General features: G+C 37.4%; 1 protein-coding gene across 15 annotated transcripts in view; it reads right to left on the minus strand.

The window, feature by feature from the left end:
* The window catches only part of LOC111865816 (broad-complex core protein), a 168,860-nt gene that overhangs the window by 132,186 nt on the left and 10,331 nt on the right, over positions 1-26,343 (minus strand). For all 15 annotated transcript variants that reach the window (XM_023854143.2, XM_023854142.2, XM_023854149.2 and 12 more), the window contains exons 2-5: positions 21,474-21,675; positions 17,485-17,667; positions 10,129-10,486; positions 9,008-9,079 (exon numbers count right to left, since the gene is read on the minus strand). In XM_023854143.2, coding sequence (XP_023709911.1) covers positions 9,008-9,079; positions 10,129-10,486; positions 17,485-17,667; positions 21,474-21,665 — 805 coding nt within the window. In that variant the 5' untranslated portion in view covers positions 21,666-21,675. The remainder of the gene's footprint in view (positions 1-9,007; positions 9,080-10,128; positions 10,487-17,484; positions 17,668-21,473; positions 21,676-26,343) is intronic.

Genomic DNA, 26,343 nt, shown 5'->3' on the forward strand with positions numbered 1-26,343 from the left:
GACCAAGTCTCATCTCTGGTGATATTTACCAAAACATTTTCATTTGGATGCTGACAAATCAAAACCAAATTCTCAGATCTTTGGTCAAAATTGTGTGATATGAAGGGATGGATTTTCCAGTCTCGTCTACTACTTCCAATACAGCGACCCAATGATCTGCATGGACATCTTTCACTTGGGCAATCAAATAACTGTTTCTTGATCTTGACGGTTGGCCCAACCTCTGTGTTATTCGTAGGTCGTTATTTTACTCAAAATCATCAACATAAGCTCCATCCAATATTTTGTGAGTTTCTGTAGCTTTTTACCCAGTTTACATAAAATTTCACCAATCTCTTTGCTCCTTTACTGATGCCACATCACAATATGACAAAACCTAAACCACATAATCATGTTAACGGTTATAACACTTATAAAATGTTACCCAAGCTCATTGGAATGAACTGCTACACAGATTACAGTCAACTATCAATCATTCTACTATATTGTAGCATCCTGTGGCACTTTTAAATCAGTATCAATTAGTTTTCTACAGTCATCATCTCTAGGTGCATTACTGGTGGCATTCCACATGGTCATTCTGGGAAATTTTTGAACTTCATATTGGAACAGAATCTGTGATGAGCTTTCTGGGAGCTATGATAAAAAAAAATTCCTGGATCATCCATTACCATGAACCAGAAGGGGAAATGACAATGAACCCAGAATTATCCCATCCTACAAAAAGAAATTTAAAACACATGTTTCCTATGACAAACTGATCCTTATATTGTTATTATTCGTGGTGTCCTACGAGTTAACTATGAGCCAAAATGAGCACCATCCAACAGTCTATTACAGATAATGCTGTCAAAGCCCCTCCTCCCTTGCAGCCACCCCACAGACAGACAGAGAGAGAGAGAGAGACACACACACACACGCATGCAAAGAAATCCAAATGTGACATGACAGACATGCATCTGTAACAAGACCCCCCCAAAACATACAAGATATCAAACAGGTGGTGTCATTGCAGAGTTTGGTTGGTCGATATGTCACATCTTACACCTCTCTGGGCCCTTCTGATGATGAAGCCCAAGGACATGTTGGAAGATGAGTTGGGGAATCCACAGTTAGAACAACAATGCTCATGTTTTTGGAGCAGTATACAGAAACCCATCTCTAATCTTAACTCACATCGAAACACCACATTCCCCCAGTATTAATATCACACTGAAAATTCAAATCCAAAGGCTTGGAAAAGTGGTGTCTTTTTCAACACTATTATATACAAATACACGTCTTTTCAGAAAAGACTGTACAAACATTAAACTAACTGAGGCAAATCTAACATACTGTCTAATACCATCAGACACAGGTAGGAAATGAAAGAATTCAGTAAATGGATAAAAAACACAAACTGCATGCATGTCAATGGCAGCTTGGATTGTTTCCATATTACACTATGACTTTCACAGACAGAATGTCCAAATGAGGTACATGAAAGTTGCAAAATTCGTTGAATCAAGATACCAAAAAAAATATTTACATTAACTTCTTTCACAAACAGTAACTCTAGAACAGAAAGATAAAGATAACTATTTGACCATTCACACTCCACAAGAGGACAAAAACAAAACACAGATGAAAATTCTGTGATTAATTTTTTGTGTAAACCCATAAAAAATGTGAATATCATAAAATTATAGAAACAAAATTCAATGGCAATAAGCAACAAAATTATATCATTCATTCAGGGAATGCAGTAAAACTGTACCAAATATTATTCCATAAATAATAATTTTCAAAATGCTGCAACCACGAAAACAAAAGTGCAGACATGGAAAATTACAAAAGACTTAACAAGTGTTTCACCACTTTCAGTTGGTTATTGCAGTTTGTTGAAAAATATGTCAAGGTCTATCTAGAAGAGCAAATTTCCTGATTACAATCCTCTGTTCTACTTATTACATAAAATCTTTCCCTGTAACAGACCATGGAGGCCTGCAGGGTTGTGAGATGTCGAGGCTCCCACATTTTCTAGGCAATTGCTCACAGTGGTGAGGTCGTCAGCCTTAAATGCTGCCCCCCCCCCCTTTACCCCCCAAGGAGATTCCTGATACTCATTTCAGTTAGAGAATGTTGACCTCAGGGTCACATTGTGGCTGGAAGGATTAAGTCAATTGAAAAATCCAATGACCTCATCATGAATCAAACCTACAACCTTCCAGCTTGCAGCATAGTGCCCCAACCAACTACATTACTGTGTGCCCCTTCCTACTTACTGCATTCCCCTTGCATATGCCAATGCACTGATGCTTAGAATCCACTGGGATATTTCTACTGAAAGATTCCTGAGTATATGGTAACAACATGGTGATGACAAGAGAACAGTGTGGGGCATAAAGTATACAGTAAAATCTCTATAGCATCTGAAAACCTAGACACACAACAAGCCCCTAAAACTTTGCTGTAAACTGCAATCTAGACATATTCATGGCATAATACAGATAGAGAAAGTGAAACAAACTCAATCTCAGTATATTCAAAAACATAAATAAAAAATGTTTTTCAAATGATAATGTCTTACTTACACATGATAGGGAGATTCCTCACCGTAACAGACACAAAAATTTATAAGACATTTTACTCAATAAATTAATTTGTCCTATTCTCTGACCTAGAATAATTCAATCACAATCCTTAAATATTAAATTAGTACTTATTTTTCATACAGTAATTATTCCGCTCATGAATTTTAATGCCTAGCCTGTGGCAGCCCCAGTATGTCACTCATGGGGGATGTGTAGTGGACAAAGTGGAACCGGGGCAGGTTTTCTCTCAGGACTTCAGCTTCCCGTCAATTTTCATGCCACCAACCGCTCCAAGTTCATTAATAGTCCTCTCATCTGACACTATATTCTTGATACTGACAGCATCATTAAACAACCAGCTTAAAAGAAAATTCACTGCCTAGCATCTTTGGGCTACTGTGCAAACATGAGCACATATGTATACAATGTGCCAGCGTACATGTGAGATTAAAATGCAGGTAAATGACAGAAGTAAATAACTCCAAAAATGCTTACACGGGAACAATAAGGGATATATTTGTAAAACAAATAAGTTGCAGTTCTGAAGACATATACATACACCCTTATTCAGCATATATACTAAACAGTGGTTAACACTTCTGGAGATGGACAACATACAACATTACACTTTCAAAAATTCTAACAAGAAAATAATAAGGACTGATTGCAAATACTATTTGTGCTATTCAAACCCCAGGTGCCAGGATATCAAGAAGCAGATATGGTGACATGCACAGACAGCTATGCAGTTCATGCTCTGATGAATAAACTGATAATTTTTAGAAAAATGCATAGAGCTGCAGTACTTAAATTTACCTAACAGGTACATACATGTATATACATTTAAACTAACATAGAAAATGGAGGTCCTTCTGGCCAATTCACTGTAATGTTTATAGTACATATATATGCATTACATCCAACATTTTTAATTTCTTTGTGTAATATTAGCAGTTGAGGTTTAAATAGAGCTGGTGAACTAAGCATAACTTCTGTGCCATCACTCACGGTATCAGTGCTCAGAGAAGGGTTAGCATGTCTAAGTGTTTCATCCAACTTACACAAATAACATGTTCAAATGCAGAGAGCTTTCAAAAGGAGAATACAAAAATGTTCACATTTCCATAAAAGCAAGTGTACTTAAAACATCTTCAAATAGGATTTATGTGGAAGATCACTTACACAATTTTCTGACCAAAGTTTGATTCAAAAGTACTCAAATAGGACACACTCAAATTTGCTTATCTGTAAAATGAGTTTACTCCAACAAAAAGAAATAAACATTCCATCTCCTACACTATCCTACCCTTTGATCTCAAACTTCATACTGTTGTGATTACACCATTCATATGGTTGATGAATGTGGGAGCAAACCTTCTACAAAAATTAAACACTGTTACTAATCCCTTACTATTAACAAATGTACTGTTTTCTTTCCAGCAGTATAAAGAAATACCACACAATTAAATTCAGCATACTGTATTTTTCACATATCACTTTCTACCCTTTTCGCACCCCAATATTCATGACATATTTAATAACACTGAAGAAAAAACTGAAAACTCTTTCCTGTATTCTTTAAATTTCAGAAGTATCAGTATGAACATCCACTTTTAAAAATGCATAGTTCCTTGTGAGACAAAAATATACCTCGAACTCCCTTAATTTACAACTAGTAACTCTATTTACTACCTTCTGTCCTGTCTTCCCACCGACTGCATTCTGCAAATTTGTTATTACTGTACAATTAATTCTCTCTAAAACAGAATACTATGAAGAACTCCTATATAATGTACAAAAAATGCTGCCTCGATTAAAATCATGCTGCACAAAAGAGGACTGTATCATTTACCACAGCAAAAACAATAATTTTGCATACTGCAACTGCTTTAAATTATCAAAATATTCTTGTATCCTGCAACAACTCACATCACATATTCAATCAAGTTAAGAGAGGGGCTGTTGGGTCCTTTCTATGTACAGCGTAGTTATCTGAATGTTACTGAAATTCTGAAAATACATTTTTTTAGATTGTGGTATCTACTCCTACTGATTAGCTTCATCAGTGAACATTAAAGCAGAAATGCTCTATATACACAGCAGAAGTCATAATATAATATTGCATTTTATACCTGTGCCATAAATAAAGTGAACAAACAAGAGCAAAATCACACTCTTAACACTTTGCGGACTGGCGATTTAAATACTGAAATCACCCTGGGGGCCGGCATTTTTATACCTATTACCCTAACTTGTGCACTGTTCGCTTTAAAAATTAATATAAAATCTCCTAATTAATTTTATGAACTATAATTTTTGGAGAACACTTACCAATGCTCCTAGAAGTGCTTGAAAGTGTGCTATTCCTGGAAACATTCCCCTTTTTGAAGTGGCATTATATACTTTCAAATGTAGACAGTCATAGTCCTTTTTTTGTGAACTGCACAAACAGGGCATTGCCTAGAATGCTTCCTCTTGGAATGTTCATTCTTCACAATTTTCATGAGGGTATGTTTCTGCATATCACCCCCCCAGAGTCGCCCAGGGGTGTCCACATGAGGCCTGCGTGGGGTGGGAGTTCATGGGCTAGGTCAAACTAAGTCTGTCTGACTCTGGTTCTGCCGCCACCATCTGGTCTGTAGCCCAAGCCTTTGCCACATTCATTAGAAATGCTTTGTATTTCAATTTAGAATCAGGGTTTAGATTTTTGTAAACCAAAAATGAATTGAAAATGGCACAATTTATAAGCCACAAGGCAACTTTAACTTTTATTATCTGTGGCCACAATTCTTTGTTGACCCCTGTCACTTCCACTGTCTGAGTCACTAATCACTACTCCTCCACAAGGCAGTCAGATAGCTCCATAAACAAGTCGGAGAGATCGCTTGCCTTCAACCGCTTTTGTCCTTGAAAGGTATTCCCCTCTACTAATTTCTGCCTGGTACATAAACAGCTGGAAGGGGCAAAGTTTATTTTCTTTTGGAGTAGGGACCCTAGCCAGCCAGGTCAAGTTACTGAATACCTAGCACGCATTCCAAAGATTTATTACGCAGTATTCATTGCAGTTGCGTGGCGCCAGAGCAAGGTATAGTGTGTTTCAACTAACGTGACCTAAAGTCATAATAATGTGCCACCGGTCGCAACGTTTAAAAGCGAAAAACCTTTTGCAGGGTGTGCAGTCCGCAAAGTGTTAATATACAGTTTACAGTGAAATAAGTGACTGAAGTTGTGACTAAAAGAGAAGATTTACAACCTAAAAGATCTCTCACCTAGCAAACCACGAAGAAATGTCCTTCAACTGATCCCTGCAACCTCAACATAATGAACATGCTGGCACAGCATTAAGACATCTCACACACCATATGGAAGTATTTAGTTCTATTCTTTACATTTTTAGGCAAGAGATGGCAGTTTAAAGATTCTGAACAGAATGGTAACAGCATCATGGAATAACCATATGAATATAAAAAGGGTTGGACTGTAGATTAAAGTACACAGTTTTTTATTATATGAAAATGTAAACATCAAAAATAAATTCTGTTATCATCATTGGTATATATAGTGCTTAACTTCAGTAGTTTCACTGCAGCATGTACATTCCTGGACAGGAACTGAAAAATCTGTGTTGCTATATTCCAATCATGTTCTACTGTTTAACTGTCTTAGCTTGGAAAGCACCAAGAGGGCCATGTTTCAGTTTGTAAAAAAAGCTTAATATAATATGAAGATAACATGGCTATTCTTAACAAAAATGTGGAAAAGGGAGAAACAATACATTAAGATATCACACCTGGCTATTGATTTTGATATGTGTAAAATTTATTTTAAATAAAGTTTTCACGTTATGAATCCAAATCAACCTCCTGTCATTACTGATATTAAATATGTGCCTTATTTCAGCTGTCACCTCATGATAGTAATGTTTCTGACACTCTGTTCATGACATTAATAATACATTTTTTAGAATTAGAATTTAAAAACAAAGAATTTGACCATTTAGAACATAAAATCTAGCTGTCTTTTACTTGAACCAATGAAGATGTGCTTTATGACCCAAAATCAGGAACCTTCATGATATTAAGGTAAGTCTGTGACAGTATAGAAGCTACTCTGTGCAAAAGTAATTCATTCAATCATCAACAATCTCATCACTTCATGGATTAAGCAAATCACCTGTTCCAGCTTCTAGTGCTGTTATATGACTCTTTCCATCTTCTTCTGGTCTTTCTAAGTCTTGCCTGCTAAACGGATGATATTTATAGACTTGAAGTGGAATGCAAGTCGGTTCCTTTATTTTCAACACATTTATCTCTATATCCTGTAATTTTTTTTCATATAAAGGGAAGATACCCAACTCATTTTATATATCCACATTTCTTAGTTGTTCTGTCCTAGTGTAACCTTTAACAGTTTTAAGGCAGTTAATTTCTTCTGCTTGAATTCTATTCCAGTCTCTCTTCTTTGAACATCCATGTTTCACTACCATATAAAAGCATCTGGACTGCCATAACCTTACATAATATTAAATTTGCCTCTTTCCTAGTTTTCTTTTTCAGTGTTCTCGAAACTCTCCCATGTATGCTCTGAAATGTACTTATTCCCTTATTTAGATCATAATTATACAGGGTTTGTCCGAAAAGTAATGTCAGTTATTTTATTGTGAAGTGACTATATGTCGCAGCACTCTCAGACCGGTTGGGATCGGTGGAGGGGGAAGTCAGCTTATGAACCCGCGGTCGCTTAGTCGTCTCCGAACTTCCTGAGAGTGACGAAAGGCTTTTCCGTGAAACTCGTTTTTGTCTCCCGTGCAAGCCGCAATGCAGCGCTCCTTGGAACAAAGGATTGCCATCATGTTTTGTGTGAAACTTGGCAAGTCTGCAGTGGAAACTTTTCCCATGATAAAGACGGCCTTCGGTGATGATTGTTTGTCGGAATGTCAGGTCTACCGGTGGCACAGGGCCTTTTTAGAAGGCCGTGAAGAGGTCGACGATGAAGCCCGCGCTGGACGGCCATCAACAAGCACCACCGACGAAAATGTGAGTTTGTACTACATGGTACAACCATCAACGCCAAATTCTACATGGAAGTGCTAAAGAGACTCAAACGAAGTGTTTGTCTCATCCGGCCCGACATCGCGGACGATTGGAAACTTCACCATGACAATGCGCCAGCCCACACCGCCTTCCTCGTGACCCGCTTCCTGACCAATTCAAAGGTGCCAACGGTTCCCCAGCCGCCCTACAGTCCTGACGTGGCTCCCCAGACTTCTTTTTGTTTCCGCGCTTGAAAACTCTCATGAAAGGACATCATTTTGGGACAGTTGGCGAAGTCAAAGAGGCTTGCACCAAGGCTCTAAAGGACATTCCGGAGGAGGCCTACCATGACGCCTTCGATGCCTAGAAATCTCGCTGGAATCGATGTATCGACGCAGAAGAAGCCTATTTTGAAGCCTTTTAATGTGTTGCACCGATCTAATCCATAAAAGTTTTTTAATCGACTCACTGACATTACTTTTCGGACAAACCCTGTACGTACATGACACTACAGCCTAAACAGCTGAAGTTGGAAACTATCTTTGTAGTTAAATTATTGTCCTAAGTTATTTCTGATCAATGCCACAATTTTTTTTTAATAGCAGAAATGTTGTAATTAGAAATACTGCTTACTTTTCACAGTTCATAGAAGATTTTCTACAAGTTTTCTTATTTTTTTTTGTAATATCACCATATATATATCATCAGCAAAGAGCAGTTTATTCAATTCAATTCCTTCATTTAAGTGCTTGCCAACAGAGTGTGGGGCCTGTTGACAGGTGAGCACTAAAAGTGCACAAAATAAAAATGTTTTTTAAATATGTACAAAACACTTTTTTTCAACGAGTATAGAAATGAAGGTTATATAAACAATGTAAGTTCTAATACAAAATAAATGGTTACTTAGCTCTCCACATGTGCAATCCAACAACCAGCAACAGTCATAATGCTGAATACTTCTACTAACCATAACATGTCGATGGAAGGAAAACGGTCACAGAGTAACTTCATATCACAAAGATATCTGAACTTATCTTGCAAGTCCTATTTTAATGAGATATAAATCATTGATATAACAAGGTGACAGATAATAAACCTAAGTACACTGGATGTTAAGCTGATTAACTGAAAACACTGGTTACATGTACTTCACGTATGGAATGATATACGACATTTAACAACATAAAGTGTCCATGGTTACTAGCAAACAGCTGACCAGTATACCTTATGAAACAACTGTCAAATAAATATGCATCTCATTTGGTTTAAAATGGTCAGAAAACTGGGCACATCTACTTCCCACAATTCGCAAATATAATAAATGCAACTCATCACAAGCACCTAGGATGTAAACCCATATCTGGGCACTGATAAAAAATGAAAGAGAAGAAAGTTTCCTACCTTGTCCGCCATCCTGTGACCCTCCAGAATCTTGTGACAGCCCTGGTATTGAAGCAAATATTGGAGTTGCTCCTGAAATAATTACACACATAAGCACATATTGTGAGTCACCTTAATTAAGGTATCTTCCATAACTTGAGCATACTCATATTTTCATTATCATTTTATTGACTGTATATTTTATGATTAAGGACTTCTTAGATATAATTCCATATCATCTATCACAGAGAATGATGTATAACAATGGTCTACATACAACACACAGCTATCTGTCACACTGGCATATTACAATGGGCTAGAAGAGTTTAACTTTTATTCTTGGAAGGTATAAAACAAACCACAAAACCACGACAGCCCCAGGAGTTACTACAGATCTTCCAAATATCAATCAGGTACTGGTATACTAACTTAAACATGAACATGCAATAACTGCATAACTTCATTTTATATTTTTATCATTTCACATTACTAGAACTATGGCACAAGAGAGTCCTGCAAATAGTTCTGAAATTGTGAACTGTTGTTTTTCGCAAATTTGTTGGTCATCATTCACTACAGATGGTAGACCACTTCACAATCTACACCACTGTCTTATAGTTCCTTCATTCGTTACATTTTGGCTGAAAACCACACATAATTCAAGATGGATTTCTGCAGCACTCAGGTTTTAAGCAAGAACAAAGCGGATAACAGCACGAATATATAGTAGTATTATAATGCTGACTTTAATTCATAGTTAAATCATAACATGATTTTTTATTTTAGGAAACTTGTTTATTTAACATGACAGGTGTAATATCAATTTTCAGTTTAGTTTGAATCTTGGAACACAGAATGGAATTCTGTTCTATAGTACAACGCACAGCATTCATTATTTTAAATCTGATATCCTTCTGATAAAAATGATGTACTGAATACATTACACACTAATGAACTCTGGATATAGTAGAAAGGAAGATACATATTCACTCTGACACAATGTGTCAAAACAACTAACTACAAAGGGATGCCTGTACAAACAACTCTAAAACCTCACAATTCTCTGTTCCATGTAGCTTTAGTTGTTACAATTCTGTACTGGACCATCAAGGTGGAGAAAAAATATCCCATTTTCAACTCACCTTGCACTGAGTCTTGATGAGAATGACTGCTGCTCTCTCCTCCTAACAACTGTGCCAAAGGATCATCTTGATTAGGCAATTTGTCTACTTCTTCTATGTCTGATTCATATTCAACTGGTTCTACTTTTGGTTTTGATATTTCCACAATTTCTACAATATTTGTGTCCTCATTCACTACACATGGGCTTGATACTGATGCTGATGAAGGTGGTGGAGCAGATGCTTCTGAACGCAATCGTTTGTAGGGACGGACTGGGGGATCTTCAGACTGCACCACAAGTGGTTCAAGTAGGGATGGCTGTTGTGTTCTTGATGCAGGTGTTCTTTCTGGTGTGTCAGGTACTGATGTTGGCACATTCTGAAGAAGAGTGAAACATGACACTTAAATTTTTAGAGGTGCAATTTAACATATTTACTGTCACAGTCGGGTTCCTTTCAGAGGAGGAAAATGTGCTTGGTGTATGCAGAAGCAGACACTGATTTCAACACCTCAGGTTATGGATCTGAATAATAGTGGGATTCTATTTTAGGGGCAAAGAATCCTATCTTACAAACTTACACTCTTTATATCTGAAAAACATTCACAGCAAACATCAGATAATACATACATATTCTGAACTTACATGAAGAACAAATATGAGCAAGCTAAAAAGAATACCTTTAGTGCTGATATTCAAACACTCTACCCAGATAGCTGGTATACTTGGGGATAGGTGGTGAAAGGAATAATACAAGAGTACAGAAACAGAAAATCTGGAGAGGAAAAAATTACAACTGAGGACAGGAACAAATATATATTAAGCGCCTGTGAAATAAATGAACTACATTTCTGTCNAGTATTAAAAATTGCATATGAGGTCATTGGATTTTTTAAATTGACCTAATCCTTCTGGCTGCACTATGGCCCTGGCGTTCACTCAGGCTCTAACAGAAATGAGTACCAGGAATTAAATAAATGATTTTCCTGGGGAGTAAAGCACAGCCGGCGCATAAGGCTGAAAACCTTACCGCTATCTTTGAGCCGATTGTCTAGATAATATGGGACCCTCAACGTCTCACAACCCTATGGGCCTTCATGGCCTGGTACAGGGATAGCTTTACTTTTACTTTTTTTATGTATCAGTAAAATGTTCCTCTCATAAGGTTTCATGAATTGTTAACATTTGCTTCTTTCAGTAAATATACAGGCCTAATGACACATGCCTAGACACTTTTTCTGACCCCCAAGCAGCATTATTCATTCACCACAGTCATCGCACTTTCAAAATCAGAACAAAAAAAAATGTCTCTAATATACTGTGCACACAAAATATTGTAGCTTTAACCCACTCCAAAATACGTGGTACAATCCAAAAGTTCTCGAAATTTGAATTTTGGGCGCGAATGGTTATGAGTACATCGAAATACCGCTAGGTGTCTCCCCACACACCCTTCTTGAATTTACTTCATAAACAATATTCCTATATTTATATAAAATAGATATGTAAGAAAAGCAAAAGAAGTAATTGTACTGATCATTAACAGTATACTCTGAGATTTAAGTTAAGATATATATCAAAAGTCGCTGGGTAACCACTATTATAGAATAAGATATTTATAAGAATGTGCTACAGAAGGCCGGATGTGCAATGTCTAGGCCTTTTTTGTATTTATAATATTTTTTCTACAATAAAAAAATCAGTGTGGCAGGCAGCATCAAGTTGAGCGGTTGGGTTTATTGTTGGTGAACATATTTCCATTGTTGTGTTTCTATGAGTTTGCAGTTTTGTGATGGCTGACCTGAGAGAGCAGCGTGTCTGCATAAAGTTTTGTTTTAAAATTGGGGAAACCGCTGCCGAAACGCACCAATGTTGAAGCAAGCTTTTGGTGACAACAGTTTAGGCCAGACAGAAACTTAAGACTGGTATAAGCGTTTCAAAAAATGGCTGAACATCGACTGATGATGACGATCGTTCTGGACGGCCATCAACCGGCATCACACCAGCATCCAAGCATCGCTTGGAAGTCTGCAGGGAACTTCAACAACAGCTTCAAGAGGATCCAAACTTTCTTTCAAAGGTGACAAAAGTTGGGTTTATGGCTGGGACCCTGAAAGTAAGCAGCAATCATCACAATGGAAGAGCCCTTCTTCACCTTGGCCAAAAAAGAGCTCGACAAGTCAAGAGTAACATTAAGTCCATGTTGATATGTTTTTTTTTATATTAACGGGATTGTTAATAAGGAGTTCATCCTTCCTGGTCAGACAGTCAATAAAGAGTTCTATTGCGATGTTCTAAGGCATTTGAGGGAGGACATGAGGAGAAAACGTCCAGAGAAGTGGAGCACGAACAATTGGGTACTCCACCATGACAACGCACAACTGTATACGGCTTACATTGTGCAGGAATTTTTGGCTGAAAACAAGATGTCAGCTGTTCTCCACCCAGTGTACTCGCCAGACTTAGCTCCATGCGACTTTTTTCTTCCCCAAGATGAAAATCAAGTTGAAGGGGCGAAGATTTGATACAGCTGAGGAAAGTTAAGCAGAAATGCAGATGGTATTAAATACCCTAACAAAGAAAGACTTCCAAGATGCATGTCAAAGGTAGCAGAAACGCTGGGATCAGTGTATGTACTCCCAAGGCGACTACTTTGAAGGTGATGGTGCAGAATAAGATCAAGGCAAGACGTAATAGTTTTTATTAATATATTTTGGGAACTTTTGGATTGCACCATGTACATACAGGGTGTCCCAGGAGGAATGTGCCAAACTTCGGGAGGGTGTTCCTTATGTTAAAGTATGCCGATATAACCCAAAACACCTATGTCCAAAGTTGAACGGTTACGGAGATAATGGCCAGAGAAGTGTCAAACTTTGACCGGGGTTACACACTTGTTGATTACAAAATAGATATTAAAACTGGCAGGAATATGTGGATTCTGTAACGTTAATAATGTACGTAACATCAAACNTATAGGATGGATCAACACAAATATCTGGAACCTGAGAATCCTTTTCATACATCAGAAGATAACATAATGCAATGGAAATCTCTATCGGTTTTCTGCAATTTTAATCATTATAGTTTCAATTTCTAGGGTCAAGGTCAAGAAAATCTGTGTCAAATTCTGTCAACTTTAGGGTCTTGCCAGTTTAGAATTCAATTCTTTATTCAACTGTTGTTCCTTAGTGCTGCAGTGAAAAGTAAATCTACATTTATAGTGCAACTCTAATGAAAATGGTTAAAACTCTTCATACAAAAACTGTTATCAATCAAGGGTTAAACAACGAACAAAATTCATCAAAGTATACTGTTATCACATTCAGCAACACAACTTGTGAAGGAAAAAAAACAGTAAAGAAATTAACTGCACAAATAACTGAGATGCTTCAACTTCAGTTGTGACAAAAATCCAGGTAAGGATGAAAATCTGAGTCAAATTGGTTGAAGGTGTCTTCATACTTAGAATTCAAGGTTAGCAGTAAATTACCTAAAGTACTAAGTGTGTGTTCGGACTTTAATGCATCATACAATCAAAAGGTTAACCCTTTGACGTGGTCATTTAAATTCCGCGGCCGCGGCTCCTGTGGTAATATATTCAGCCGGCCATTTAAATTTTGCTCGAAAATTATTTATTCATCATTGTTCTTAAATTCTATGAGATAGGAACATGAAACTTTCACTAAAATGATCTTAAATTGTGGTTTTATAACCTTACCTTATAATATGGGAGCCCTGTATCTCGGCCATGGGTGCAGGTTGTTTAGTATTTGAGCAGTGAATGGTACGCCTTGAAGGATGAAACTTTCACTAAAATGATCTTAAAAGATGGTTTTATAACCTTGCCTTATAATATGAGCACCCGGTATCTCGGCTATGTAAGCAGGTGACGCCTTGAAGCATTAGTCTAAACACAGCGCTGGCTCACATTCACCAAACCAATACTGCGTATCTTTTCTTTTGCTCTTTTTTTTCTAACCACACTTCTGTGCGGCCCTGCCTTCTTCCCCGTGGGGGGAATACAAGTGGAAATGTCTCTCCGTGAGTCGTATATTTTGACAGATTAGCTGCAGTAAATTCAACCTTTGTGTTATCATAACAAGGGTTTGGTGCTTCTGCGTTTCAGATTCCAACCTTTTTGGCTGCCCCAGATGTCGTAGGGGTGACCACAGAATTCATGAAGTTATTATAAGAACTGGCTGGTATATAGTGAACGAAAGCAGAGCTTAGCTGGCTCAAAAAAAATATTTATGGTCATCCCTCGAAACGACCACCAAGGTCAGTACGATAAAATGGCGTCAACTGGAGCGATAATACATGAAGGAATGAGTTCTTTTCCCTCCCCCACACACATCCGTATCGTCTCAGGGGGTGACCACAGTGTTCTGCCTTAAATTGTGGCGTTTTTCTAAGAACTGGGCCTTTGTACTGTGCGAAATCAATGGATCATGCCAGAATAAATTTCTGGACATCCTTATTCTAAGAATTCCAATTGAGTGTGTTAGTTGTGGCCAGCTCAGGGCAATATGATATTATAAACACATCACATCACGTCTCTGCTGTTTATAACTTCGTAGCAAAGGAAACACGACATTCATTACGGTGAAACCGCTAGCAAGAGCCACATGAACTTTGCTGCAAGACAGGCATATGTAACAATGACTTAGCGCAGATAAAGACGTGTCATATTATACTCTGTTCTACTGACAACAGGCCAGCGAAAAATCTAACAATCTACAGCAAAACCATCAATTATTATGGGCGTTATAACATAGGTGTGCAGCTGGACGAAACATACACGTCGAACCCCCCCAGACGATTTAAATCCCTGACGAAACATACACGTCGAACCACGGCAACGGGTTAATGAATAATCCTTATTGTTTTCATCCTCAGCCATTAAGAATTCTATAACATATCTTTGTTTTCAATGAACTTTACTGTCAGATGCTCATTTTAAAACAAAATTTCTGAGATTTTGTTACCTAATGTGGGAAATTTCCAGAGTACTCACAGTTACTGGTATATGTTATCCTAAAAACTAGAGAGTACAATGTTTCAGGTCCAGTGATTGAGGTTAGCTCTTTCTAAGGGACCCCACAGAGTAGGTGTCTCCCAGTCACCTGGGGAAGGAAAGAGATCCAGTTTCTGAAAAATTGTGTTTGATAGTTTTTAGGATACAAGATAATGGACAGAATCCAAAAATCCAGTAATTCTGAGTGCTATACACCATCATCAGAACCCTATGGAATCTACTTCCAAAGTGATGTACATTATGTAGGATTTGAAGTTATGAAGAATTCTATCTCAGTTGGCTATTTTTTAAACCCTGAAGATGGAAGCGACATTCCTTTGAAACATTCGTTGACTTTCAGTGGACTACACTGTGTTATATCCCAGAAGATAGAACTCTACTCTTTACTGAATATCAGCTGCATTCAGTAATTTTTTTTCTGAAAACAAAATGGGGTAAAATTTTTTAAGGGACACTTTTACATAGCTTAACATCAGATGTTCTCTTTGGAAAATTAGTTTGGCTTCATATAAATGGGAAGGCATGTAAATTTTCTTCACATTTTGTATGTATGCCTAACTTTCCATGGGATCTGAAGCTTTGTACTCTGAACAGAACAGTGAAAATGTGTTTAAGAAGTGAGAAATGAAACATAAATATTTAATTAAGAAATGAAAAGAAATGAACTTTCAGAGGATAATAATAATAATAATTCAGTTTATTGTTTTATTGCACATGCAAATAATAATAATANAGAATTTTGAGCCAAAATAAACGTGAATAAGAAAGAGAGCATCAAGGCGATGTCTCCTAGTATGTAAAGTATGCAATTTTAACTCCTCAAGAGCAAGAGAATAATTGTAATAAACTTGAGGAAAGAAACGATTAAAACAAAGGGCCGCAAACCTCTGCTGGATGCGTTCCAGCTTGTTGGCATAAGTTGACGTAATTGAATTCCAGACTACGGACGCATATGCAAGCTTAGATCTAACTAATGCAGTGTACAATCTGAACATACAGTCTAGAGATGAGAAACTGAAAGTAATGTTATGGACTAGACCCAACAGTTTAGCACAGTGAGAGAAAATGTAATTGACCTAGTCATGGAAATATAGCTTAGCATCAATAAACACTCCAAGGTCTTTTATAGAATTGATCCGTAGATAAGTATGTTGGTTTTCCTGGAGAAGGATATAACTTTAGTTTTACTGATGTTGTGTTTCATACAGTTAGCAATGTACCAACCTTGTATAGGGTTAATGTCAGACTGAAGTAGATAGCAGTCCTGAGGAGAACTAATGGCTTGGTAAATTTTGATGTCATCAGCAAAAAGCAGACACTCAGAATGGGCAACTGCATCGCACATGTCATTAATAAACACATTGAAAAGAAGGGGTCCCAAGACAGATCCCTGAGGTACACCGGAGAGAACTTCAAAAGGTGAGGAAAGAACACCAGAAACACGGACCTGGGATTTCCGGTTGGCATTAGCCGTGACAGAGGAAACATGTAAAAATGAATGTCAGTAAATTATCAAGTCATTATTTTGCACAAAATTCCATTTTATGAACACAATGACAACCACATCTCTGCCATGATGCACCCATCAACACAATGTTGTATTATGACAAATGCTTGATTGTTAAGATTATTTAAGTTCTTTTTAACAGTAGGTATTCTTTCCTTTACAGACTGGCACCTTTCATGTATAATAAATTATTAGTAGTTAAAATACTTATAATCAACACGGTATGAATAACAATGCTGAAATTAGACTGAAGTCAACCTAAAGTCTGAAAGTTTCTGACGAACATTTTGTTCAGATACTGTCCAATACTCCAGATTTTAACCATAGTGTTTAAAAATGGATCTGTTTCATCCATTATGTGACTGGATAAGAGTAAGAATTCTACTCCACTAAGCTCATAGAATAGTTAGCCCCAAACCCTGCACAGCAAGAGTATTACAAGACAAACTATAAAACATATTTACAACAATAAAATCATCCTAATTACTAGTTCTAAATGAAATGTATAACAGATTGCAGGGGTACATAAGAGTTTTTAAGGAATTATATGCAGACACTGTTTCTGTCTATAACTATGATAATAGAGATTTTTCACTTATTAACAGTTTTATTCAATGGAGCTTTCAAATCTTCAATGAAAGCATTAAACAAGAGGTTACAGCAAGATTCCCATTACATGTAGTACTCATAGTACTGCACGTATATTACATACAGAACCTTCACGCATAAAAGAAAAGGAAAAATAGGGATAAAAGTCTATTTGCTTTGAAAATGCACAACCAACATTTATATTAAAGGCTATCCCTTGGGTAACACAATAACAAGATACCTACCGTTGATGGTGAGTCATCTCCAGTCAGTCCTTTGATCTGCAGCATTTCTGCCGTCTTGAGGAAAGCAGACAGTTCCTCCTGCTGTACATTAACCTCTCCTTGGTACATAAACTGCAAGATAGCGACCAGCTCCTTGTGACCCACATCCTTCAAGATAACTATGGGATGTCTGCATGGATTTACCTGTGAGCAACAAATATAATGATATAATGAAACCCCCATTCTTCTCCCTCTCTCTACATTTTATGCTTATATTTTTCCAACTCCACAATCAATATATCCTCAACAGATATTGTTCTGAGATACCCCCTGCTCCTTTCATTTTATTTTTCTTTAATTTAATGCAGCTATACTTTCATTCTTTCAATATGGTAAACAGGAAGATCATAATATTTACATAAGTATGCTGTTTAAAATCCCATGGCAAAATGTAGATTTTCCATGCCCAGTGAAATATTACATTCTGTGTACATCACAGTGCGATGGTTCCTGCAGATGGGATCCACAATAAACAGCAAAATATATTGCAAGTTTTTGAAGGAGAACCTTGACGCCAGAAATTAGGCAAAGATAGGTATTACAGATAACAGGCATCTTCTTGCAGCAGCACAACATGTGTTTGCGTACTTCTCAAACAACAATTGCACCACTCAAACAACCCACCACAAAAGTCCTCCCACACCACTGTAATCACCAGATCTCACAATATGTGATTATCACATCTCTGGGCCCTCAAAAGTGACACTCAGTGGAACCCACTTTCTTAATGAAAATGAGGAGTAATGTGCAGCACAAACTTGGGCATAAAAACAACAACAAAAATTTGATGGCAATATGGTATGATTAATTTAATGGAAGACAAGTACAGTGGAACCTCGCTTAACGAGCATAATTCATTCCAGAATTTTACTCGTAATGCAAAACGCTCGTTAAGCGAAACAATTTTTCCCATATAAATTAATGTAAAATATGATAATGCGTTCCATGACAAAAAAAAATTTATGTATAACGTTTATTCAAAGAAAATTATATATACATTGTTAAGGAGAGTGAATCATCTTTTCTTCTAGGCGGAATGAACCAACCTGGAATGCGAATTCGATTTGCAGAAAACATAAGAAAACAAATCAAACTAATTAGTTTATTATTTATGATATATATCTAATTCTTTTTTACTAGAAAGCTGTCTAGAGACATTTGTTTTTGCCGATGCTTCAAAATTTGGTGAAAATGCGACACAGCATTATCATTAAATAAATTTGTAGTGCGCACAGCCACTGCCTTATTAAGGTGATGCTTCTCAATGTATGATGCAACAGATTCCCATGCTTTCATCATTTCTCTTCTTGCGGCAGAAGACTGTTGCTTTGCTGTTACCTCCTCCTCCTCCTCCTCCTCCTCTGACAAACTCTCCTCAACTTCTTGCTGTGAAACACAATGCAACTCCAAATCGTGCAAATCGTTGATGTAGAACGATTGTATGTGCATGCTAGATTAGCCAGGCTCACACCTTGTTCTCGCTTTTCAATGATTTTACGTTTCATTTCTACGGTTATTTTTATTCTCTTATGGCTGTCTTTTTGCGGCTTTTTCTTTGGGGACATTTTTGCAAGGTTATTAAACTTTGCACAAAGAAAATCACAAATAATATGTCTGAACACAAGTTTGGAAAAATGTGTGATCACAAGTGACACTAAGATGCTAGCGGAACAAGTGCTAAACACAGACTGATGTAGCAAGCGCACAACCTGGGACTTCCCCTCTCGTCACTCATTATGCGAAACGTAGCACGTTAAGCGAGTCATTTTTTACAATTTGTTTTTCTCGTTATGCGAATTACTCACTATGAGAGGTGCTCGTTAAGCAAAGTTCCAATGTACTCAGAAAGCATTACTTATTTGGACATAATGTGAGTTACTTGTATTGTGAAGAAATAGACATATTTTATAGCAAAAGAACTGTTCATTTGAAATACTCTTCTACAGGCAGTACAAGCATACTCCCTACCTTCTCCAACGGCATACCCACATTTGGGGAAATTTGAGAACCTGTCAGATATGGAAAGTAAACTACATTATCTACACTCTTGCGTAATTGGAATGTGATATATCCACGTATCAATGAAAGTAATTTGAAACTGCTTCGTTTAAAAAGTGGCCTATCAATAAAACTTTTACCATTCAATTATCTCAACCATGTTAGGTTGGTACCTTGTCACTATACGATGGCACGTCCCCAGGTTGCAGATGGAGGAGACAGCATCCATATATGGAGGGTAGCTGCAAATATATTGAATAAGCAGTGGCAGACAGCCAAGAAAGAGTGGTTCTCCAGCTTGGGGTTTGAACGTGGGGCTAATAACTCCTCATTATAAAAATAAGCTTGAACAGGGTGCTGAGGAGAATATTTGGATTGAGGAGAGATGAAGTGACATGAGGTTAGAGAAAACTGCATAAGGAGGAGCTTCACAACATGTACTCTTTGCCAAGTGTAATTAGAACCATCAAGTAGAGGAGGGTGAGATGGGGAGGGCATGTAGCACGAATGGGGGCGAAGAGGAATGTATATAGGATACTGGTGGGAAAGGTAGAATGTAAGAGACCACTAGGAAGACCACAGTAACGAACTTTCAGGTTCCATAAAATGCTGGGAATTTCTTGAATAACTACTCAATTGGCAGTTTCTCAAGAGCTCAACTCCATGGAGGAGGAGATCATCACTGACAATGGTTATTCCATTTTTTTTTACTCAGCAAAAGGGCATATAAACCAGCAGGCTAATATTTTTTCTCACTTTGGATAAGGCCTGTCTTGTTGGTAAGAAAGGCTATTTATTGATTTGATGGATAAACCATTTTAAAAGCCATCATTTTAGTCTCAATACTGACAGTACCAATAAACAATGAACTTCAAAAAGTCATGAAAACAATTATTTTTTGTTCCCCATATTGTAGAGCACAAGACGCCCCAGAGAAGTACAAAGACATTTATGCTGATTGTACTTGCACCAAAATTAATTTCATACCACTGCCAACTTTCTTTGACCTGTAGGTGCTAGTTCAGCCACATTATTTTTACTAGCCCCATAAATGGAAATTAATTTTTCAACTTATTTGCCTATACACAAGATACCTGAAGAGCCATATTCATAACTAAATTCTTCCAGTACATTAGTAGTAGGGTTGAAAAATTCTTAGGGTTCTAGCTCATACAGGCGAACAAAAATTTCATGCTGACACCTACAATATTAACTGCATCTAGAAGAATTCAATGCTACTACTCACATCTTTTCAAACACTTTGACAAATTCAGTTGTCAGTAAGCATGGAAGCTGTACTGAAAAACATGTGTAACTACCGAAACGCCCACTGAGGGTTTTCAGAATATTTTGGACCAAAGACAGATGAAGTGACAGAAGGTTGGGGAAAACTGCATAATGAGGAGCTTCATAACTTGTACTCTCCTCCAAGTATAATTAGAATGATCAAGTCAAGGAGGATGATTTGTGCATGGCATGTAGCATGAATGGGGGAGAAGACGAATGCATATAGGATATTGGTCGGAAAGTCAGATGGAGAGAGACCACTGGGAAGACCAAGGCATGGGTGGGTGGACAATATTAAAACTGATCTTAGAGAGATAGGATGGGATGGTATGGAACCAGTGGAGGGCTTTTGTAAACACGGTAATGAACCTTCAGGTCTCATAAAATGCTGGGAAGTTCTTGAGTAGCTGCACAATTGGTGTCTTCTCAAGAAGGGCTCAGCTCCATGACTGACTGATGGACTTACTGAGTGAGTGAGAGTGGTGAGTGTGTGTGAGTGAGTGAGTGAACTACTGAAATGCCCACTAAAAACTCACCAAGACATGCCAATTTCAGTCTCTAGCTAGAAATAGCGAAAGTAACAGATGCATGACAAGAAGAAACTGAGAACTGTTAGACCAGGGTTAAGTACTTCAATAATTTCCTAAATATTTTCTTGTACTCACTTTAAAAAGTTCCTTGAAGTACGGACTGCATACAGACAGGACAATTTTATGTGCCTGTACAAACTGTCCAGCAGCTGCAAGTGTGACATCGACTAGATCTTCCCCCTGCAGAAGTGCATGGAACCCAGAAGTCAAGTTACTGTGGAAGTTGTTCCAGCGTAATGAAAACTGCTCCCCCTCAGTTTCCACCATTCTACTTCAACTATGAACAAAGAGCAGTAGTACACTGTACACACATTAAGAAAAGAACATACAACTTTGGAAATTACATGTTCTGGAAAATATATACAGTGAATTTTAATTACATACCTTAAGTATAAGCATTATGTTCTACATTCACAAGAGTCACATAAATATATTGCAGGAACCGCTTTGACAGCAAAATATGGCAACAGGCCACAGTACAACATTATTAGGTGACAGGAAGTGTGAGGGAATAAATATAAACAAACAGAAATAACATAGCTGTGGATAAAAGGTTTACCAGCTGTGAACAGAACAATACCTGGCCAGTTACTATTGGTTCAGTAAAGATGCTAAAATAGTCCAGTGCTACAGTCAATGCATAACAGAGTTCTGTTGCACTATACCAACTGTGCTATCCCAGCTCCCATGACTTAATTTGTACTCGTATTATTTGTATTCTATTATTTATTACTCTGTAATTAGGCCTTAGCCCCTACAATCTATGGCACTGTGGATTTTCAACCACACCAAGATCAGTAATCACTTTTTGTTCAAATACAAGGGCTCACTCTGTATGTCACAGACTAGTAATTTTTGTGTGGTACTTATTTAACTTCTACTTATTTCTACAGTACCATTGTCTCTGCTATTTGCTATTACTTCACTATCCTAAATGAAGATCTCAAGTGACAGACGAGAGGGCAGGGAAGGGTAATGATTTATTTGCTGTACTATGTTTATCTAACCCTAACACCTTGAGAGTCCTGCCTTCAAAAGGCTCTCTTGAAAGTGTCATTTTCAAGGCCTCTGCAATTGAATTGAATTGAATTTATTTATATTCTATAAATCCTAAGCAGGTTAGTACCTCTGAATACAGAACAAGTCAAAGGGTTACATACATAAGTACAGGCAATTTTAGCTTAAAAATTAATATAACTTAATTTTACATCATTCTCTATTTACATTGAAGTATTCATCTAAAGAGTAGAAGGAATGAGCATGTAGATAATTCTTTAACTCTGATTTAAACTTTTTAGTATCATTGCCCAAGTTTTTAATACTTTGTGGCAGATTGTTGAACACTTTTATGCCAGTAAAGTAGACTCCTTTTTGATATACTGATAAAGTTGATGAGGGTAGGTGGAAGTTGTATTTTTGTCTAGTATTCATGTTATAGACATCAGAATTTAATTTGAATTTATCTTTGTTGTAAACAACAAATAAGAGAAGCGATAATATGTATTGCGATTGAAGAGGTAGAATTTTTAATTTCTTAAATAATTCTCTACATGAATCTCTACTTCTACATCCTGTAATGATTCTAATTATATTCTTTTGTATTTTAAAAATTATTACACTATGTGAAGAGTTCCCCCAAAATATTAATCCATAGTTCATAATAGAATGAAAGTAGGCATGGTAAACCATCTTCAATGTTTCCTGTGACATAAAAGGCTTAATTGATCTCATCACATAGCAAGCTGCATTTAATTTAGGTATAATTTGTTCAATATGTATTTTCCAAGACAGTGTACTGTCTACATGTATTCCAAGGAATTTTGTATCAAGTACTTTACAGATTAATTTGTTGGCATAACTGATGTCCAGATCAATTTGGTGGTTGTTTTTAGTTGTGAATGATATGTAATGGGTTTTATCAAAATTTAATGAGAGTAAATTGGCTTCGAACCATCTGTTTAAGGCTTCAAATACAATATTTATGTAATTTTTAAAGTTTTCAAATTTAGAGTTCTTAAATATTATACTAGTGTCATCTGCAAATAGAATTGGTTTAGATTTATTGTTGATGGTTTTAGATAGATCATTTATGTAGAGAAGAAAAAGTAAGGGACCTAAAATTGTTAACTGATAACTGCCCTATTCACAGCCTGTGGTTTCCCCTCAGGACCTTTTCCTTCTCTACTCGCCAAAGACTCAATTTCTCATCCTTCTGTGTATGTGCAGGCATACAATAGCACTTTCCTTTTCACAATAGGTGATCTCCTTGCTGGAACATGTGCACCTACTTGTCCTTGCCCAAATTGGTACATCTGTTCTTTTTCTACACTGCCAAAACAAATACACCTAATACACCTCCTTCCTCACTCTAGAGTAATTGCCTTTTGACAGCCTATAATTCCCATTTGTCTGCCTGGGTCCCATCCTTCTTCCCTCAACCCCAGGTTCAGTTCACCATTTCCATGTTGACCTGTTGCCTTTCCTCCTGCATCTACATAATGTATCATTATCCCAACTTTGCTAACTCAACAGTAACATGGAGGCAGCACATTCCCCCCAGACATAGGTACTTTACCTATCATATTATACCATGTTACATCCTGGAAGATCATTTTATTACACACTTCGTTGAATCAGTACTGGGTCTTCATCAGGCAATTACTACAAGCATGCTAATACATGAATGGTTTGAGCCCAAAGGCCACCAACAGTATTATATTATTTTCAATGTATTAGCCAAAATAAGAAATGCTGTAACTTCCATGTATTTTGTTCATAAATACTGTGACTTAACATCTAAAAGCCAGAACAGTGGAATAAAAAAGAGGAAGCTGTTGATATGAGACAGTGTGGCAAACATGTTTCTGCAGCAACAAATTGGAACCCATGTGACGGATATTCATGGTGGCCCAGGAATACCTGCTACCCTTCACAGAAAGCCTGGAAGCCATATGGCAGAAGTCATACAAAATTATGAGAATGAACATGTTTGTGGTACAGGACAAGGTGAAGCCAGAAACAAAAAATATGAGGCTTAAACTTGGCGGTGATCAAGCTAATGACCATTCCAGTGACTAAGCTGCCGCTGTAGCATAAGATATATCAGACAGGCATTATCTTTGCAAAGCCTGTACTGACAGAGGAACTGTATATAGAGTAAAAGGAAGAATTTTCAATAACATGCTATACATGCAATATGCACACTTAATAAATGGCCAAGCAAAAGCTTCTTGTAAGGGGATGTTACATACAAACTATAACTGCAATAATTCAGTTAAAAAAAATCTGTGATTGTGGGCATCAAGGAGCTTAATGCCAAGACGAACTAACTGGTGGTAAACTGCCCGTCATAAAGTGACTCTGACGTTGAATGAACTGAAGCGCTGCAACATAAAAATCAGACTCAGGCCATCTACTTCTCTCATAGACTTAGGTCCCCTGAGGCTCATCTTACACTAACTGACAGAAATCAGGCAAAATATTTCAGTGTAATCTTCAATAAAAGGACTACATGGAGACTGCACACAGCAATGATAGAAGCCAAAATCTGCAGAACATTTATTAGAATTTATTCCCTACTCAAAAGTGAGCATTTAAGTGAAAACATTAAACTAACCCTCCATAACATACTGATCAGATCAGTAACGACTTATGCTTGCCCTGCCTGGGAATTAGCGGCAGACACCTACCTCTTAAAATTGCAGTGTTTACGAAACAAGGTTCCACCACTGGAAATTTTGCAGGTGCACACCAGTCCACGATTTGCGCATGGCTTTCAACCTCCCATATGTATACAATTATACAATGCATTCAATGATCGAGTAAAACTGGCAGCAGTGTAGAGCAGACACAACATTTCTCACATATTGCTTCTGTAACTGCTGACAGCAGAATGGGTCATTAGCGCTGATAATTGCGCACCATCAGGTGGTCTGAGCTTGTTACTGCAGTGCACATTTTGCAGCAGCCAGTTGCAAAAACAAATTCTTGCTGCATAATCTGGTTGTTTCAGCTCATGCACAAATGTTATTTTGTATGGAAGAAATGTGATTAATTTTGTGGCTGTGAAAGCAGATCCTAGCGAAATACTGGTTTCTTGTGCTAAGCGTCTTAATGATTTTTGAGGACTGATCTGCAGTCACGCCTCAATATCCTGAACCTTTTTTTCAGTCAGCACAATCCTCTTCGATTGCTTCTTTATATCACACACTGAACCTGTGGCCAGCCACTTTTTCACAAGCTTGGATACACACGACTTTGTGGGAACTGGCGAGTCAGGATATTTATGACGAAACTTATGGATACATTTTTGTAAGTTTTTTCCCTTGCAAAAGTTTTGACAATAAACACAAAATGTTCAATAGTGCACTTCATTTTAGCATAAATATCGACCACCTATCACAACACCTCTAACAAAGACTGACTAGTAATGCGACTTACTGCAGTGACAAGATCAGACCACCTGACGGTGTGTGTTTACGAGCACTAATGACACTCTGCTATTGGCAGTTACAGCAGCAATCTGTGAGAAACGTTGTGCCCGCTCTGAGCTGCTGCCAGGTTTCCTTGATCACTGAACGCCCTGTATAACAAAATTGTGCAGGCAAAACAGAAGTCATAAAAATCATGAGACCGAACATGTTTGCAGTACAGGAGAAGGCAAGGCCAGAAAGAAAATATAAGAGGCTTAAACTTGGCAGTGGTAAGCTTACAACTGATCATGTGGCTAAGCTGCAGTTGTAGCATAAGATAAGTAGGACAAGCACGATCTGCTTTGAAAAGCCTGGACTGACACAAAGTGATGACTTGAATATGGTGCAAAAGCAAGAATTTTCAATAACATGCTATATGTGCAACATGGTACACCTGACAAGGCCAAGCATATTCATAAAACAGAAACGCATCCTCACATCAGACAGGGTGTTCCATAAGCACTACGTCCGCA

The sequence above is a fragment of the Cryptotermes secundus genome, unplaced genomic scaffold (assembly GCF_002891405.2).
Source record: "Cryptotermes secundus unplaced genomic scaffold, Csec_1.0 scaffold901, whole genome shotgun sequence".
In the NCBI taxonomy this organism is placed as follows: Eukaryota; Metazoa; Arthropoda; class Insecta; order Blattodea; family Kalotermitidae; genus Cryptotermes; species Cryptotermes secundus.